Here is a 15022-nt window from a genome sequence, read left to right as displayed (position 1 = left end):
ACTCAACCTCTCTGAGCCTCTGTTTCCTTATCTGTAAAAGGGAGCTATATCTGTTAAGAGAACTGGAGAGAATAACAAAGCAGCTCTAAGCAGAAGGTCTGGCACACAGCAGGTGCTCAGGCAGTGCTAGCGAGTATTATTTTCACCAAGGGACTGATGTGCTTGGGCGCCCCGTGCACTGGTCCCAGGTTCTGAATCCAGGCTCAGGCAAGCGTCAGGCCTGGGTCCACCCCGGCAGACTCCCCCAACCGCTGGCTGTTATCTGATTGCAGATCAAGTCCTGCTACTACCTGCCTTGCTTCGTGAGCTCCAACAATGAGTGTCTCTGGACCGACATGCTCTCGAATTTCGGCTCCCCTGGCTACCAGTCCAAACACTACGCCTGCATCCGGCAGAAGGGTGGCTACTGCAGCTGGTACCGAGGATGGGCCCCCCCAGACAAGAGCATCATCAATGCCACAGACCCCTGAGCACCAGACCCTACCCCACCTCACTTCCCTCCCTTCCCGCTGAGCTTTCCTTGGACACTAACTCTTCCCAAATGATGACAATGAAATTAGTGCCTGTTTTCTCGCAAATTTAGCACTTCGAACACTTAAAGAAAAGTCTGTGCTGTCAAATGGAGTTTATTTGGAAACATCCTCCCGGCCCCACCCCACCCCTTCTTTTTGGTTTTGACATCACCTATTTCCACCTGGGAATTTTTGGTGCCATGCCAGAGAGAATGAGGAATGTACGCTCCTCTTCTTCGTGATAACATAATCTATATTTTTTTAGGAAAACAAAAATCAAAAAACGACCCTGTTTGGGCATTGTAACACCCACCCCGCTTTCTTCTTCCCCACCTCCTCGTCTCCCAGGCCCTCTTCCCTCTGCCTTTCTCCACCCTGGCACATAAAGGACATAGACAAGGACGCTGCTGAAAGGCCAACTGTTTCAGTCAAGGGTAGCGAACAGATAGCAAGGCATGCAGAAGACCTTGTACGCCAAGGAGATGCTACTGCATGTCCCACCAGACAGTCTGTCTGTGTCTGTCTCATGTGAGAGTGGGAGAGGGAAGGAAGAAACTATGAGAGAGGGTCTGAGATGATGCACCACACACACACTCCCCCGAGCCCAGCGATGCTCCGGTTGACCAGATGTTTCTGAGTCGGGAGCAAGCAGCCAGGCCAGAATGACAGAACTTTATTAGTTGGCGAAGATTTAACAGCTGCCTGAGGTCAGGAGGCAATTTGCCTGCCTTGGACAAAAGCTCAGGTGAAAGACTGAGTTGAATGTCTATCCTCTCCCCGCCTCCCCCAAGATTCCCTCCTGGAAAACTCAGTGGTAGATTTGGCCAGGAGCTTGCCCTTATGTAAATTGGAGACACACACACACCATACACTATCCACAGATATAGTCAAGTAGACTTGGGTAGAGGATACTATTTCCAAAGTAGTGTTTAGCTCACGTAGGGGGATGTGTTTGTATACACATTTGCATATACCCACACGGGACATAAGCTGATTTTTTACAGGACACAGAATTCTGTTCAATGCTGTTAAACACACCCATAGTTTAATCTCTTCTATTTCGTTGTTGCTTGTTTGAAGAAAATCATGACATTCCAAGTTGACTTTTTATTTTCATTGTAATTAAAATTTGAAATTCTGAACACCCTCAGCATTCCTCTAACTGGGGTCTCTGACCTCTGTCCCTCTCCTTTTCTCCTGCTTCATGTTTGGGGCCTTCATCTAACTGCCTTACTGGCTGGGCTCGGATGGGAGATGAGAGTTAGTGTGGGTCAGGGGCCTGGGCACAGGAGGGAAAGCTGCAGAGTGTCGTATGTCATGCCAAGGCCAGATGGCCACCTCTCCTGGGTTTGGGGATAGCTTGTTTCTCTTTCTCCAGCTCCTTGGTGGGCAAATGCCGCCTTCAGAGGGGCTCACCTCATGGATTTCAATTGGTGGTCACTGGGGAAGTCTGACTTTGCAGTCAGCTTGAGGGGGTTTTGTTGTGTTATTTTGAAATAAAACGATAATATAAATTCTCCCATTTAATAAAATTATTTTAAGTTTTAGTGCTGGAAATGAGATGCCGAGAGTAGGCGATAATGTATATTTCACAGAATTGGGGGTGGTAGGATGGTGACATTTAACATGATTGCTCTCTTTTTTCAGATTATGGATATTTATCCTCTATTAGTATTTGTATCTTCAGTTCATTCCGCTTTAGGAAACAGAGCTGCCAATTGAAACAGGAGACACAAAAGAAGCAGATAATACATTGCAATAATGTCTCGCACGTACACACAAATGCCTAGGCAGGGTGTTTGGCAGAACCCCAGAGCAGGAAGACAGTACAGGCATCCAGTTTCCTTAGGATCGAGTCCATTACCTTGTACCTTTCACCTTGTGGTCATGACGTTTGGCACATGGAAAACAGGAAGCTTTGCCATCCTGATGGGGCAGTGTGAGCAGAAGGAGCGGAGGTCCACAAGCCAGTGGCTTTTAAGGGGTAAGACCTAAACTTTGTGTTTTTAAGATTTGGTTTCAACCTCAAAGTCTTACAAGGGGGAACCCCTAATCCAACCTGTACAAAAGCCCTCCCACAGTCAGACATCAGCCTCTCCTCCACGAGGCAGCTGACCATGCTCGGTCCCTGGTGGGGTCACCTCCACTCACATAGCAGGCACGTGGGGTGAGGCCTGAGCACGAGTCACCTGAAGTTTCCCTGCAGACAAGCTGGTGGAACCACAGGCCCATCTGCCAGGCCCTGGCATGGAGAACGCAAGTCCTGGGCAAAGAAGGGTCCTTTGCAAAGCGATGTTGTCAGAGGGCGGTTTTTGAGCTTTCTATAAGCTATAGCTTTGTTTATTTCACCTGTTCACTTACTGTATAATTTAAAGTCATTTATGTAGCTGAGACACTTCTGTATTTCAATCATATTGTGAACGTTTTATTTTGCTAAATCTTGTGTCATGTGTAGGCTGTAATATGTGTACATTGTGTTTAAGAGAAAAAAATTGAAACCCACATGCCACCATTTTCCTGAATCAAATTCTACAGTGGAACGGAGGGTAAATACTTCTTTTGTGCGGGCAGCTGGACTGGCGAACTGGGGAAACTGGAAGGAACGAGCACTTGCGACTCCTCCAGCCCCCTTCTGTCAGCATCCCTGTGCTTTCCGGAGTAGGCGGGGGGCGGGGAACCAGCAAGTACATCCACATCCTTGCTCTGTGTCAGCTGCCCTGGGCAGTCTGCTGGTCATTGCCATTCTTTTGCCTCCCTACTCCCTTTGCCCGTCCAATTGGGAAGCCATGATTTCTCCTAAAAATCCCAGGCCATGAGAGCTGTGATTCCAAGCCTCCCCCTGGCCATCTCTCCTGCCTCCCTCTCCAGGAGGTCCACACCCAGGCTCTGCGCCTCAGGCTGGCGTTCCATCAGGCAGGGTAGATCATACCGGGAGACACCCAGGCCCAGACCCGAACGATGGTCAGACTACAGCCCACGAGCACCATTTCCATACCATAGTTCTTGAAGAAGTCAAGAAATAAATGATTTCTAGGGTCAGCTGTGTCTCAGAGACACTGAGGGAGATGAGACACTCCCCGGCCCCGGCCCGTCATCCTGTGCTTGACGATGGTCAATGCGGATCACCCTAAGATGACACCCAAGTGTGTTGCTCCTGGCTGCCGAAAATAAAAATGTCACTAAAATAGTTTTATGCAAGAAAAACATTCTGAAGATCTGATGGCAAAAGCAAAACAAAATGGAGACAAATAGGAGAGGCAGATTTCAACAGCCACTTAAATGGCTCTTGGGAGGCATGAGGAGGGGAAGGACTTAGAAACTGGTTCATGCTCTGAGGGGCCTTGTAGACTTTCCTACGCCCCCACCGCCCCCCTTAGCCAGTCTGCTGTCCTGAGACCCAGAAGTGATGGAGAGACACCAACCAGAGAAAACCCTGTCTAGAAGGAATGTATTTGTTGCTAAATTTTGTAGCACTGTTTACAGTTTTCCTCCATGTTATTTATGAATTTTATATTCCGTGAATGTATATTGTCTTGTAATGTTGCATAATGTTCACTTTTTATAGTGTGTCCTTGATTCTAAACAGTAAAGTGGTTTTATTTCTATCACACACCTGCAGTCTCTCGCCTCCTTGTGTCCTGAGCGCCGCCGGGGGTGATACAGATCGCAGAGGGCCTTGGGAGCCGGTGTGTCCTGCCTGGCCTGGCCCCAGGCCCGTGCACACTCCCCTCCCTCATGCCCACAGCTTCGACCCACCCTGCCCCAGTCCTTTCCCAGGCAGGGGGGAATTTCTGGAGAGGCATCTTAGATTTCCTTCTGGCAGCTAATCCAGCCCCAGCCTTGCTCCCTGATTCCATGGCCAGAGATCTCCATAGTCCTATGGAATCTGGATCTTTCTTTAATTACTTATTAGTGGTACAGGTACTCCCAGCCTGGAGCCCTGACTTGACCTTCCCTGTTTTCTTCCTAAGAATCTCAACCGAGTGGAAGTGGGGAGGGGAAGGCTGTAAACAGCAGTCCTTGATGCCAAATGTCTGCCTGCAATTCTGAGTGTGGCTCAGCCGAGCGGGGAATGCCAGGAGCTTAACGAGGCTTCCCAGCAGACGCCCTCCCAGAGCTCCGAGCTGGCTTCGTGCCCTCCGTGGCCTAGGTTGGCTGTAGACCCTTCACCCAACATTCATCCCATCGTTGACCATGTTCCAGGGTATAGCTTTGACCTTATTTTAAAGCTACTCTGCTTCGAGCACCTATGATATGCCAGGCACAGTACAACTATACACATGATTTCATTAAATCTCAATAAATCAGTGAGGTGGTTCTACTATCATCCATGGTTTTCAGCGACGGAAGCTGAAGCTCATTGAGGTTAACTCACTGCTCATGCTCTCCTAGTAGTCAGGCAGAACTAGGATTCGAACTCGGGCTGGTTTGATGATAAACCCTCAACTTTCTCCAGTGCTCACACTCTGCTGGAATATGCTGGGTGCCACACGCCCTTCTTATTCCAACCAGCACATCCTGGATTCTATGACTCTCGCTGGATCAGACATAAGTGGAAGACAATCAATGGAAAACCACTCCATCTGGTTTGACTGCTCCCACCTGGAGCCCGCAGTCCTACCATCAGTGTCTGCAAACAGGATTGTCCAGCTCAGCAGCTGAGCTTGGAATTCTACAATCAGGCCACTGTCCCCAGTGAGTATAATTGCATAACCTATTAACTATCCTGGTCCCTAAGACTCCCATTCTTCCCAAGGCAAATGTGGGGCTGCAGCCTTGTATTCCCTTGACTAGTTTAAGTAACCACCAACGGAGCAAGCACGCACGTCATGGGTTGTTTTCAGCAGCCCAGGACTCTTCCACCCAAACTTCTAGCTGTGGGATGGAGAGCTCTCCAACTCATTCAGAAAGACAGTAACCTCTCCCACTCAGCTATCCGCCGAATGGAGGGCTATACCACGTACTCCACGTTAAGCTCCAACCACTTCCCAGAAACAACCACAGATATATTCAAAAGTTAGAATGTGAAGAGGACACACAAGGAAACCCCTTCAACAATCAGAGCAAATCATATATTACTACTTTTATTAAAATAAATGTAGAAACCAAGTCTGGCACAGACTCAAATGAAATAACATCCTACCTTTGGAGCATCTTGTACCTTTATTATCAATCAACCTTTGGCTCCAACATGCTAGTTCAAGTTGTCCCCTTGTTTGCTGAAAATTCCGGATGTCCCAAGGAATTCTGCCCACCTTTGTCATTTATCCTACTGCCTAAAATTTCACCTGGAGAGGTGACTCTTTCCTTAGAGCCAGGCATTCCCACAGGACATCACGGCTCTTTCTCAGAGATCTGGTGGTCAGAGAGTAGCCCCTGAGCCCACCTCCTCCATTCAAATGACCAAGAACATAAACCTTTGTGTTTGTCGCAGATCACACAAATAAGCAGAGTAAAAACAGGCACTCACCATTGGCTTATGGTTGGGGAAAAACGTTTGCTCCACAAGCGGGAACTTCTCAGGACCCAGGGAATGGAAGATCTTAATGAGCTGAGAGAACTAGATCAGAAGAGGAGACAACATTGGTCAACACTTCCTACCTAGTGCGGCAGAACCTGCCCCTTGATCCCAGGCCTTGACCATCTGCCTCACCTGAGTTAAGCTACAGTAGCTGCTCTCTGTCTATGGGGTAAAGGACAGAGTCCACAGCTGGACATCCATCCTCTCCATCATCTGGCTGCATCGACCCCTTCATTTCTGTCAGGCCCACTGAGTTCAGCTCAATGACTTTTAATGAGCATTTCCTACACCCTCAGCATTTCACACAAGCACAGCCTGCTGTTGTTCATGCCATGCCCTCTGCCTGCCATTCCCTTCTTTGCAGAGACGCATACTGCGTAGTAGTTTATGGCATAGACTCTGGGTTCAGATTCTTGCTCCAACACTTACTACTATCTGTATAACCTGGGAAAGTGACTTTAGGTGTCGGAGCTTCGGTTTCCTCATTTGGAAATGGAAAAAACAAGAGATTTAACTTGACAGGATTGTTATAAGGATTAAACATGCAGTGTTTCAGAGGGATTTCAGAATATTTGTGGGAGTGGAAGGGTGGTATTTTAGGAAAAGCCTCTCTTACAGGTAACATAAATGGAGACTCAAATTAGGTGAATGAATGAAACTAAGAAATAGAAGGTTGGTGAGATAAAGTTTTGGGGGTTGGACAGAGGACTTCAAATTCTGGCTTTACTCCTCACTGGCTACATGACTCTGGATGAGTTCCTTAGCTATTCTGAAACTGAGCTGCTTTTTCTGTAAAATGGAGTAATAAGCCCACTTTACATGATAATAATAGACTGAACACCAGACAGCACAATTTTTTGGTACTTACTAAGTGCTCAGTAAATAGTGCCTGCGGTTAATGACAATGATATGATAGAATATTGTAAGAACAATACAGTACTGCCTCTTACTGCTAATATCATAAGATACCACTGTATCATAATATATTGTTATATGATTTTCATTAGGCAGTAATTACAAGAAGGGGACTGGGACCCAAGTTGCTTATTCAGGTGCTTAAAAGAGACTCTTCATTTCCGAGGTCTCCACGCTGGGGAATGGGCCCATTTCAGGGCCGGTAGATCCTCCCACTGCCCCCTCTTGGCTCCGGGTCAGCCTGGCCCATCACCTACCACCCAGGGCTTGCTGCAGAAGTTGTAGACGGAGTAGAGGGAGTTGACAGCAGGCAGCCCTCCATACTGGAGGCCGATGACCAGGCTGCGGTAGTCTTCGCCCAGGGCCATGCTGTAGGCGTGCTGGCGGACCAGGATGAAGTCTGGCTTGAAGGATCTGCCAAGAGAGGGGCCGACAGCAGCGTTACCACGCCATGCACGGAGCCGAACACCAGGGCATCGGGCCACGGCCCGCTGGGGAGAGCACTGACCCGGTGCGGTCACTGCCTGTGGGGAGCCCTCAGTTCAGAATGGGGATGGGGTGCGGGAGTGTGGAGGAGGAGAGCCGGTTTCAAACAAAGTAAAATGACTGAAAACCACTCTCACTTTCTTGTGTTTCTTTTTTAGGCTGTTTTCTTTGTAAGTGGCAGGGCCAGGTCTGCTATAGTCTCGTGGCTCTCTCTCAACCACCCTGCACAATGGCTCCCCCCACCACACATTTCAAGTGTGTCTTGTCATTTTCAAGGAAATGGCAAGAGTACTAATGCAATGGCTGAGTACATGACGAGGTCCCTCTGGAGATAGAGCCCTGCCCAGTGCTCACCAGCAACCCAGGTAAGGCCGGGACTATATCCCCATTTTATAGATGGGAACACTACAGCTCAGAGAAGTTATGAATTTCCCCAAGTTACAAAGCCAGGAAGCAGGCGAGCCACGTTTGAACTCCGGCCACCTCGTTCCAAGTCCAACACTTTCCCGCCTGTGCAAGAGGCCAGGTGCATTGACACATTGTTTCACTCCTGCTGCCCAGGGTTCATCTGTTTCTGGATTCCTCACTTCAAGGTCACAGGAGAGAATGAGCCTCATGGTAGGTGGTTTACACTCATAATGGTATGATCCACTTAGCTCATCCAGAGTCAGAGACTTTGCATCAAATAAATGGTCTCTTTAAAATAATTCAGAGGTAAATTAAAGCAACTCACACAGGGAAAGAACTTGTCTCCACTGTACACATGGGAAAGAATACGCTACACGTGCAGATGCTTCTCAGACAGCCGTGAGCCTGGGCCTCGCTGCACACCCCAGGGCCTGGCGCCGCGGAAGCAGGGGTGTAAGAAGTACATGCTGAAGGAATGAACGACTTTCAGGAACATCACCTCCTTGCCCCCCAGAGGAAATGGCAAGGGCCTCCCCCGCCAAGGCGTAACTCCTCCCCAGACGGCCGTGTGGACTGCGACACCGTGGGAATGGCCGACACCATGCCCATGGAAATGGCCAGTCCTGTCCAGACCCAACGAGGTGGGTTGGGAGCTTGAAATTATTATGCCTATGACCGTATTGCATTCTTAGAACTGAACCAGTCCAAGCAGAGTATTTCACATATGAGGAAATGAGGCCAGTAGCAAGGCAGTGACAGGCATCGGGTTGCCGGGCAAAACCGCGGTGGAGCAGGAGGCTGCGTGTGGCCAGGCTTCTCCTCCTGCTGCCCTGCCCTTCGTGCCCTGCTCGGCCGGCTCTCCTGCCAGAGGGAGGGAAGCGGGGGTGGAGGGGGCAGGGGCGTGTCTCTAACGGAGGCCTGATGACAACAGGGAGCACTGACTTAAAATATAACCATTTCCTGCCTTTCTCTGATTTTAACAGTAGTGCATGTTCATTTGGCAAGAGGAAAATGAAAAACTTAGATAACACAAAGAAGGAAACAAAATTACCTGTAATTCTCAACTCAGAGAAAACCCCTAATAACCACTCTATGTGTTTCTTTATATGTTCATTACAATCCAATTATGTATTTTAATGCATAGAATGTGCATTCATAGCCATAATTGATTTCATGCTTTCTATTATTTTGCTATTTTCCACAAAATATTATAGTGTGAATACTTCCCCTACTCTCAAAATATCTTCAACTCTGTCATTTCTAATCGCTACCTAATAGTCACCTGAATAAATATATCATAATTAAGTCAACCAATATCTACTATTATCATCAAGTAGGCTATTTCTAATATTTCATACATGTACATCTTTGCATACAAATCACTGACTTCATTTTAAACTATTCCCTTAAGATAGGTTTAAAAAGGGGGATTACTGGGTTAAAAGGTATAAGCTTTTTTTTTAAATCCTCACCTGAGGACATGTTTATTGATTTTAGAGAGAGAGGCAGGGAAAAAGAGAGAGGGAGGGAGAAACATTGTTGGGTTTCCTCCTGTATGTGCCCCAACTGGGAATCAAACCTGCAACCTAGGTATGTGCCCTGACTGGGAATTGAACCCGCAACTTTTTGGTGTATGAGACGACACTCCGACCAACTGGGCCACCCCGCAAAAGTACTTTTTTTTAAAAAGCGTCCGTTACCAGGTACACATGAGCGATTCCGTCTCACTAGAGCCTCGCCTACATGTTTTCTAAAAACATATTTTTCAGTTTGATAAGCAACTTCCCCCCCCAAGATAGCCTGCACCCCTCTGCTGTTTTAGTTTGCATTTCCCTGATTTGGGGGAGTTGAAGTCCTGTCATTAACCATTTGCATTTTCTTTCCTATAAAAGGTTGCTCATCTTTCCCCATTTCAAAAAGGGGCCTGTCTCTTCACTGACATGAGCTCTGTGTGTCAGGATGTTGCTCTTCATCTGTCATGTGTGGCAACATTTTTACCAGTTGCTTGCTTACCTCTGTTTTTGTTTGTTTGTCTGTTTGTTTGTTTTTTATGGCTGCACATCTTAAAAGACATGGAAACACATTTCCCATTCCGAGTCAAATCTATCAGTCCTTCCCTTTTAATTTCTCTCTCTCTTTTGATGCTCAGAGCGTCCTTTGGGGCCTACTTCTGACACTGAGACACCCCCTCCTCCTTGCAGGGTGGTATCTCTCACAGACGACAGTGACAGCAAAGTTGCGTGTCTCACAGCGGGGTAACTCCACTCTGCTCTAGGAGGAAATACCGGTAATTAGAGTCACGCACCATCTGATGATATTTCTGTCAGTAACAAGCTACATAGACCCCTGTGGTCCCATTAGGTTATAATGGAGCTGAAAAATGCCTGTCACCTAGTAACATTGTAGCTGGCATGCCACAGTAGCCAGCGTGGTGTAGCCTGAGTGGCACTGCAGCTGGAGTGACATGCGCAGGGTCCTCCCTGACAGGCTGGGGTGTGAGGGATTTGCAAGGAATGCAGAGAAATCAGTGACCCCAACCAGGTGACCTGTGGCGTGCAGTTCCTCTCTCCACCCTCGGCACCCCAACTTTTCCAGCCACGTCCTTCATGGCGTTCAAACATCCGAGGACGCGGTGTCCAGCAGTCACCAGGCTCTGCCCGTGGGCCAAGCACCCGGTGGAGGCTGGAGACCCTGAGGTGAGTGGGACCTGATCTTTCATTCAGGAAACTCACCATCCAAGAGGGGTTGGGTGCAATGCTAAAGGATAAGGACTCGCTAAACGAACCAATGAGTAAGCGCATGAAGCCACAGAGGCATGTACAAGGTGCATTCAACTCTGCCTGGAGGTGGATGGGTGCGCACTGGAAGGCTTGGGTCTTAAAGGAAAAGCAGGGATTTGTCATGCGGGCAGGGTCTTGAGGGCATTCCAGGTGGAAGGAATGGCACCTGCAGCTGAGTGGATGGACCTTGTACTGGGCACAGAGTGGGCTGTGCTGGTTCTGTTTAACATGCTTGGTACCCTTTTTTTTTGTTTTTGGAAACCAAGCCCACGAGAAAACCCTCTCCAATTGGAGACCCACGTTCCCCTGGACCGTAACTGGTCTAAGGACTGCATCTCTGATGTGATGAGCCCATCAGAACCCTTCCTGGGTGCAGGGGGAGAGGAGTGGCCAGGAAAGCCAGGGTGATGAAGATCATTTTCTTGCTAGATGGAGGGACCACGTCTATAACAGAAGTGCCATTGGGAACAAAGACAAGGAGGGAGGATCCCTGAATCCTGCTGAGCCTGACACCAGTCTCATTTTTATCTTCTGAGGTATTTGAGCTATGAAGTTCCCGTTTTTGTCTACGCTTCTTGACGGGGTCTGTTGTTTGCCATGGCCGTTGCTCTGCCTGATACTGGGGGGCGGTGGCAAAAGGTACAACTGTTACACGAAGGAGTATAAGGTCTGATGAGGTGGCGGCAAGAGATGGGTTTAAAAAAGTTCCAACTATGTCCCCGAACCCCTTTCCGCCCTGGGTCTCCAAGCCCCACTGGGCCTAAGCCCTGTGCTTGTCATGCCTGGGCAAGGAGACTGCCTTCAATCCCACACAAGTTGGCACATCCTGGCTGCAGGCTCTACCTGAGTTTTCTTGTTATTTCGGCTTTAGACTTAATATGAGGTATATTATTTGGGTTTCTGCCCCCAGGTCTTTCTCAGAAGTGGCTTTCGGCACTGGAGAGGAAATCAAGGACAACCCATAATTAAATGGTGGAGGTGGAACAGGTGATGCGTTGCTGGGAGATTACTGGGTGCTTCAGGCAGCGTCAGGAGGCAGGGGGCCAAAGGCGGAGTGACTTTTAACCATCAGAGAAGTATAATAATTCCCTCCGATACACAGAAGCCTGTGAGGGCAAGAAAAGATCTTGGCTGGGCTTTGGCTCGGACCTAAGTTCCTAAGCAGAGAAGCCTCGTTTTTCTCGGCTCCTTGACTGCTATTCTGCAACTGTTCGTTGTTCCTCAAGAGCCACGTTGACAAAGGGTGACGATAATGCTGTTTTGGTCATAGGCTGACCTATTACCCCCAGACCGGATCCCAGCTCTGCGCTGGAAGGCCCCAGACTGTCTGATGTGTGCATCCTCCAGCAGAGAGACTTCAGGTTTCCTCTTAACTGCCTCCACTCTCCTCACCACCCTTCCCCAACCCCCTCTACCTCTGAAAATTCAATCTCAGTACAGATCTGGGAAAAGGAGACCAAGAGAACTGAGTAAACCAGCAAAACCAGGTGTCCTGAAGAAAGGGGAGATCAAGACATCAAATGGTCTCTATGCCCCTAAGGGCTCATGGACCATTGCGCTGCAGCGAGACTAGAACACAGCAGGTGTGCACACTCTGCAGACGGAGGGGTGTGAATGGGCCACACGGAAGGACTTTGGGTGCAAGACGTCAGCCCAGGCTGAAGAGAAATTAGGTGGCAGCCAGCCAAGCACCTGGTGGCATGTGGAAAGTGGGATGCTCTAGCAAGGGCTGCGGGGCCCACAGGCAGCTGCCACCTGCATGGGGCGCTCACAGTGGGAAAGGGGCCCCAGAGGTTTACAGGGAGCTAGGTTCTCTGACAAACCCTGGGGCCCTCTTTGTAAAGAACTAGGAGGTTCATAAAACGCAGGCGCGAGTTGCTGGAACTCCCCTTCCTCCCCTTCCTCCTTTCTCAGTCTCAGAACCTCAGGCTGTTTATCCTGGCCCCTTCCTTTCTGTTCATTCCAGAGAAGGTGTCCTCGCTGCTCCATCCTACTCCTCCATCGCTCTGGGGGTCCCACGTGTTATGGGTTGAATTGTGTCCCCCCAAATGATATGTTGAAGTCCTCAGCCCTGTTACCTGTGAGTGTGACCTCAGTCTTTGCAGACTTACTGAGTTAAGATGAAGTCATAGTGGAGTAGAGCGGGCCCTAATCCAATGACAGGTGTATTTATAAGGAGTGGGAAATTCAGACACGAACACACAGAGAGGAAGAGAAGGATGCCATGTGACGAAGAAGGTAAAGGACGGACGTGTGGACATGCCAAGGAACACCAAGGGTGGCTGGCAACCATGCAGAGCCAGGAAGAGGCAAGAAAGGACCCCTCTCTAGGTTCTTCAGGGAGAGCAGGGCCCTGTTACCACCTCGATCTCAGGCTCCCAGGCTCCAGAACTGTAAGAGAATAAATTTCTCTTAAGTCACCCCGTCTGGGTTCTTCGTTACAGCAGCCTCAGGAAACAAATACACTGCATACCCCCAACAATTCCTCTTCCTAGCAGCTTTCAGAACGTTCTGGCTTCCTTTGCTGTCATGTGTTCCCTTCCACAGCTCCCTCCCCACTCCCAAAACAACAAGCCCAACGCTAATGATAGGAAAACCTGCGCTTCAAGGTTGAAAATGAATCGATCGTTAAGCCATGTTCATGTTTACATAAAAAAATTTAACAAGTCAGCACACTGACAAGTGCATGAAGATTTGTTTGGAAGGCTGTTCACCCGAATGCTAACCTGGTTGTCTCTAAGGGTGGGATGGGAAATGAGGTTATTACATTCTTTGGACTTTGTGGTAGTATTTGCATTTTTTAAAAAAGAAAAGAGCACAGAGCGTTTTTACCATCAGGAAAAAACAATGAGGTTATCTTTATTTTGGAAAAAAACGATAGATGTAACAATGATGTACCATCACGGAAAATGCTTATGGGACAATTTCATGTGACATCGAACAATAGAAAAGAGAATGCGTGTGATGACAAACATGGTAAAAATGATGGTCCTGGAAGGAAAGCTGGAAAATTGCTACTTTGGTAAGGTGGCGAGGCTGCAGGTGATCTCTCTTGATCATTTCTCTTTTTGTTATAATGTGGTTTGGTCGTAACCAGCGCTTTTTGCCTGGAATCAATACATAAACGAATGGGAAGCAAGCCCCCTCCACATGGCCTGGCGGCCACGACCAGCCATCCCTCCTCCCCCTCCCGTTGCTGCACCCGCGGACAAAGCAGTCCATGCCAGCTGGCCCCGGGTCCCATGCACTGACCCCACAGTCTTCCGCATCTCGTTGCCAGTCCCTTTTCTTCCCCAGTGAACGTGCTCCTAAAGGCCAAACCCCAAGGTCAAATGGCTTCTGCTATGCCCTCCCTTCCCCTGATCTCCAGTAATAATAACTGATGTGAGCCTCTCTACTAAGCCCTCTGTATGTCCCCAGTCATTTAAACCTGACGGCGGTCCTAGGAAACTGCTACTATCGCCGCCATTTTCCAGCTAAGCAAACCAAGGCACAGAGCAGCTGAGAAACTTGCTAATGTCACACATCTTTTGGTGGTGGAACCACGATTCAAACCCAGAAACCTGGTGGCGAGCGAGAAGGGTTTCCCGGTCTCTGCATTATCAGCATTTTGGCGGTGGGTAATTCTTTGCTGTCGGGAGCTGGGGGATGGCAGAGTTGTCCTGAGCATTGTAGAACATTAGGAACATCAGGAACATCCCTCGCCTCTCTCCACTGGACAAATAGCACCCCCATGCCCAGGTGTGATGACAAAAATTGAGACATTGTCAAGAGTCCTCTGGAGGACAAATTCCCTCAGTGGAGAACACCTGCTGTGAGCGCCTCTCTCCTCGGTGGCCTCTGTGGCACGATCTCTGTCCTCCCCGCCCAAACCTTTCCTCCTGGCCTTGAAGGCGCCCCCTTCCCTTGCTCCCCAGCTGCTTCCTCCCGGCTCCTCCCTTCCCATGGCTCCCCTCCAGGGCTCGGTGTTGGCTCCCTGCCCTGTGGGATCATCTCCATTCAGTGGGTTTCCCACCCTGTCCTCACAGGCAATAGTGAAAAGTGACCCAGATTTATAGGGTACTTTCCAAGGAATCATTTTTAGGCTTTTAATTATGCTATCTTTAATCCTCACAAAGACCCTACGAGGAAGTGAGTACCAGTGGACTTATTGCTGAGAAATTAAGGCACGGAGAAGTTAAGCACAGGAAGGACGAGGCCCACGTGAGACCATGTGCAAGGCCCCCATGCAACCAGCTCTGTCCACCCAGCTGAACACTTCGCCGTCACCGCGGGCCCACTGCGCCCAGATCCCAAGTCATCAGCCTCCTCAGAGTGGGTCTCCTGACTTCTGTTGAAGGGCCCACGGTGCTCCCAGGGACCCAGGACCTGTCATCCTGAAGTCGTCTGCGATTCTTTTC

General features: G+C 49.0%; 2 protein-coding genes across 3 annotated transcripts in view; one reads left to right on the top strand and one right to left on the bottom strand.

Annotated features, from left to right (window-relative positions):
* The window catches only part of TIMP3 (TIMP metallopeptidase inhibitor 3), a 56846-nt gene extending 52733 nt beyond the window's left edge, over positions 1-4113 (top strand). Inside the window, exon 5 of the mRNA XM_054574566.1 lies at positions 273-4113. Coding sequence (XP_054430541.1) covers positions 273-470 — 198 coding nt within the window. The 3' untranslated portion in view covers positions 471-4113. The remainder of the gene's footprint in view (positions 1-272) is intronic.
* Positions 1-15022, bottom strand: part of SYN3 (synapsin III) — a 363499-nt gene that overhangs the window by 254903 nt on the left and 93574 nt on the right. For both annotated transcript variants that reach the window (XM_054574565.1, XM_054574564.1), the window contains 2 exons: positions 7206-7362; positions 5983-6072 (listed from right to left, as the gene is read on the bottom strand). In XM_054574565.1, coding sequence (XP_054430540.1) covers positions 5983-6072; positions 7206-7362 — 247 coding nt within the window. The remainder of the gene's footprint in view (positions 1-5982; positions 6073-7205; positions 7363-15022) is intronic.

Source organism: Pteronotus mesoamericanus, unplaced genomic scaffold (assembly GCF_021234165.1).
Source record: "Pteronotus mesoamericanus isolate MK-2021 breed Mesoamerican mustached bat unplaced genomic scaffold, CSHL_Meso_final contig_263, whole genome shotgun sequence".
In the NCBI taxonomy this organism is placed as follows: Eukaryota; Metazoa; Chordata; class Mammalia; order Chiroptera; family Mormoopidae; genus Pteronotus; species Pteronotus mesoamericanus.
Note: the sequence above shows the minus strand (reverse complement) of the source record. Positions and strands in the feature narration are given on the sequence as shown.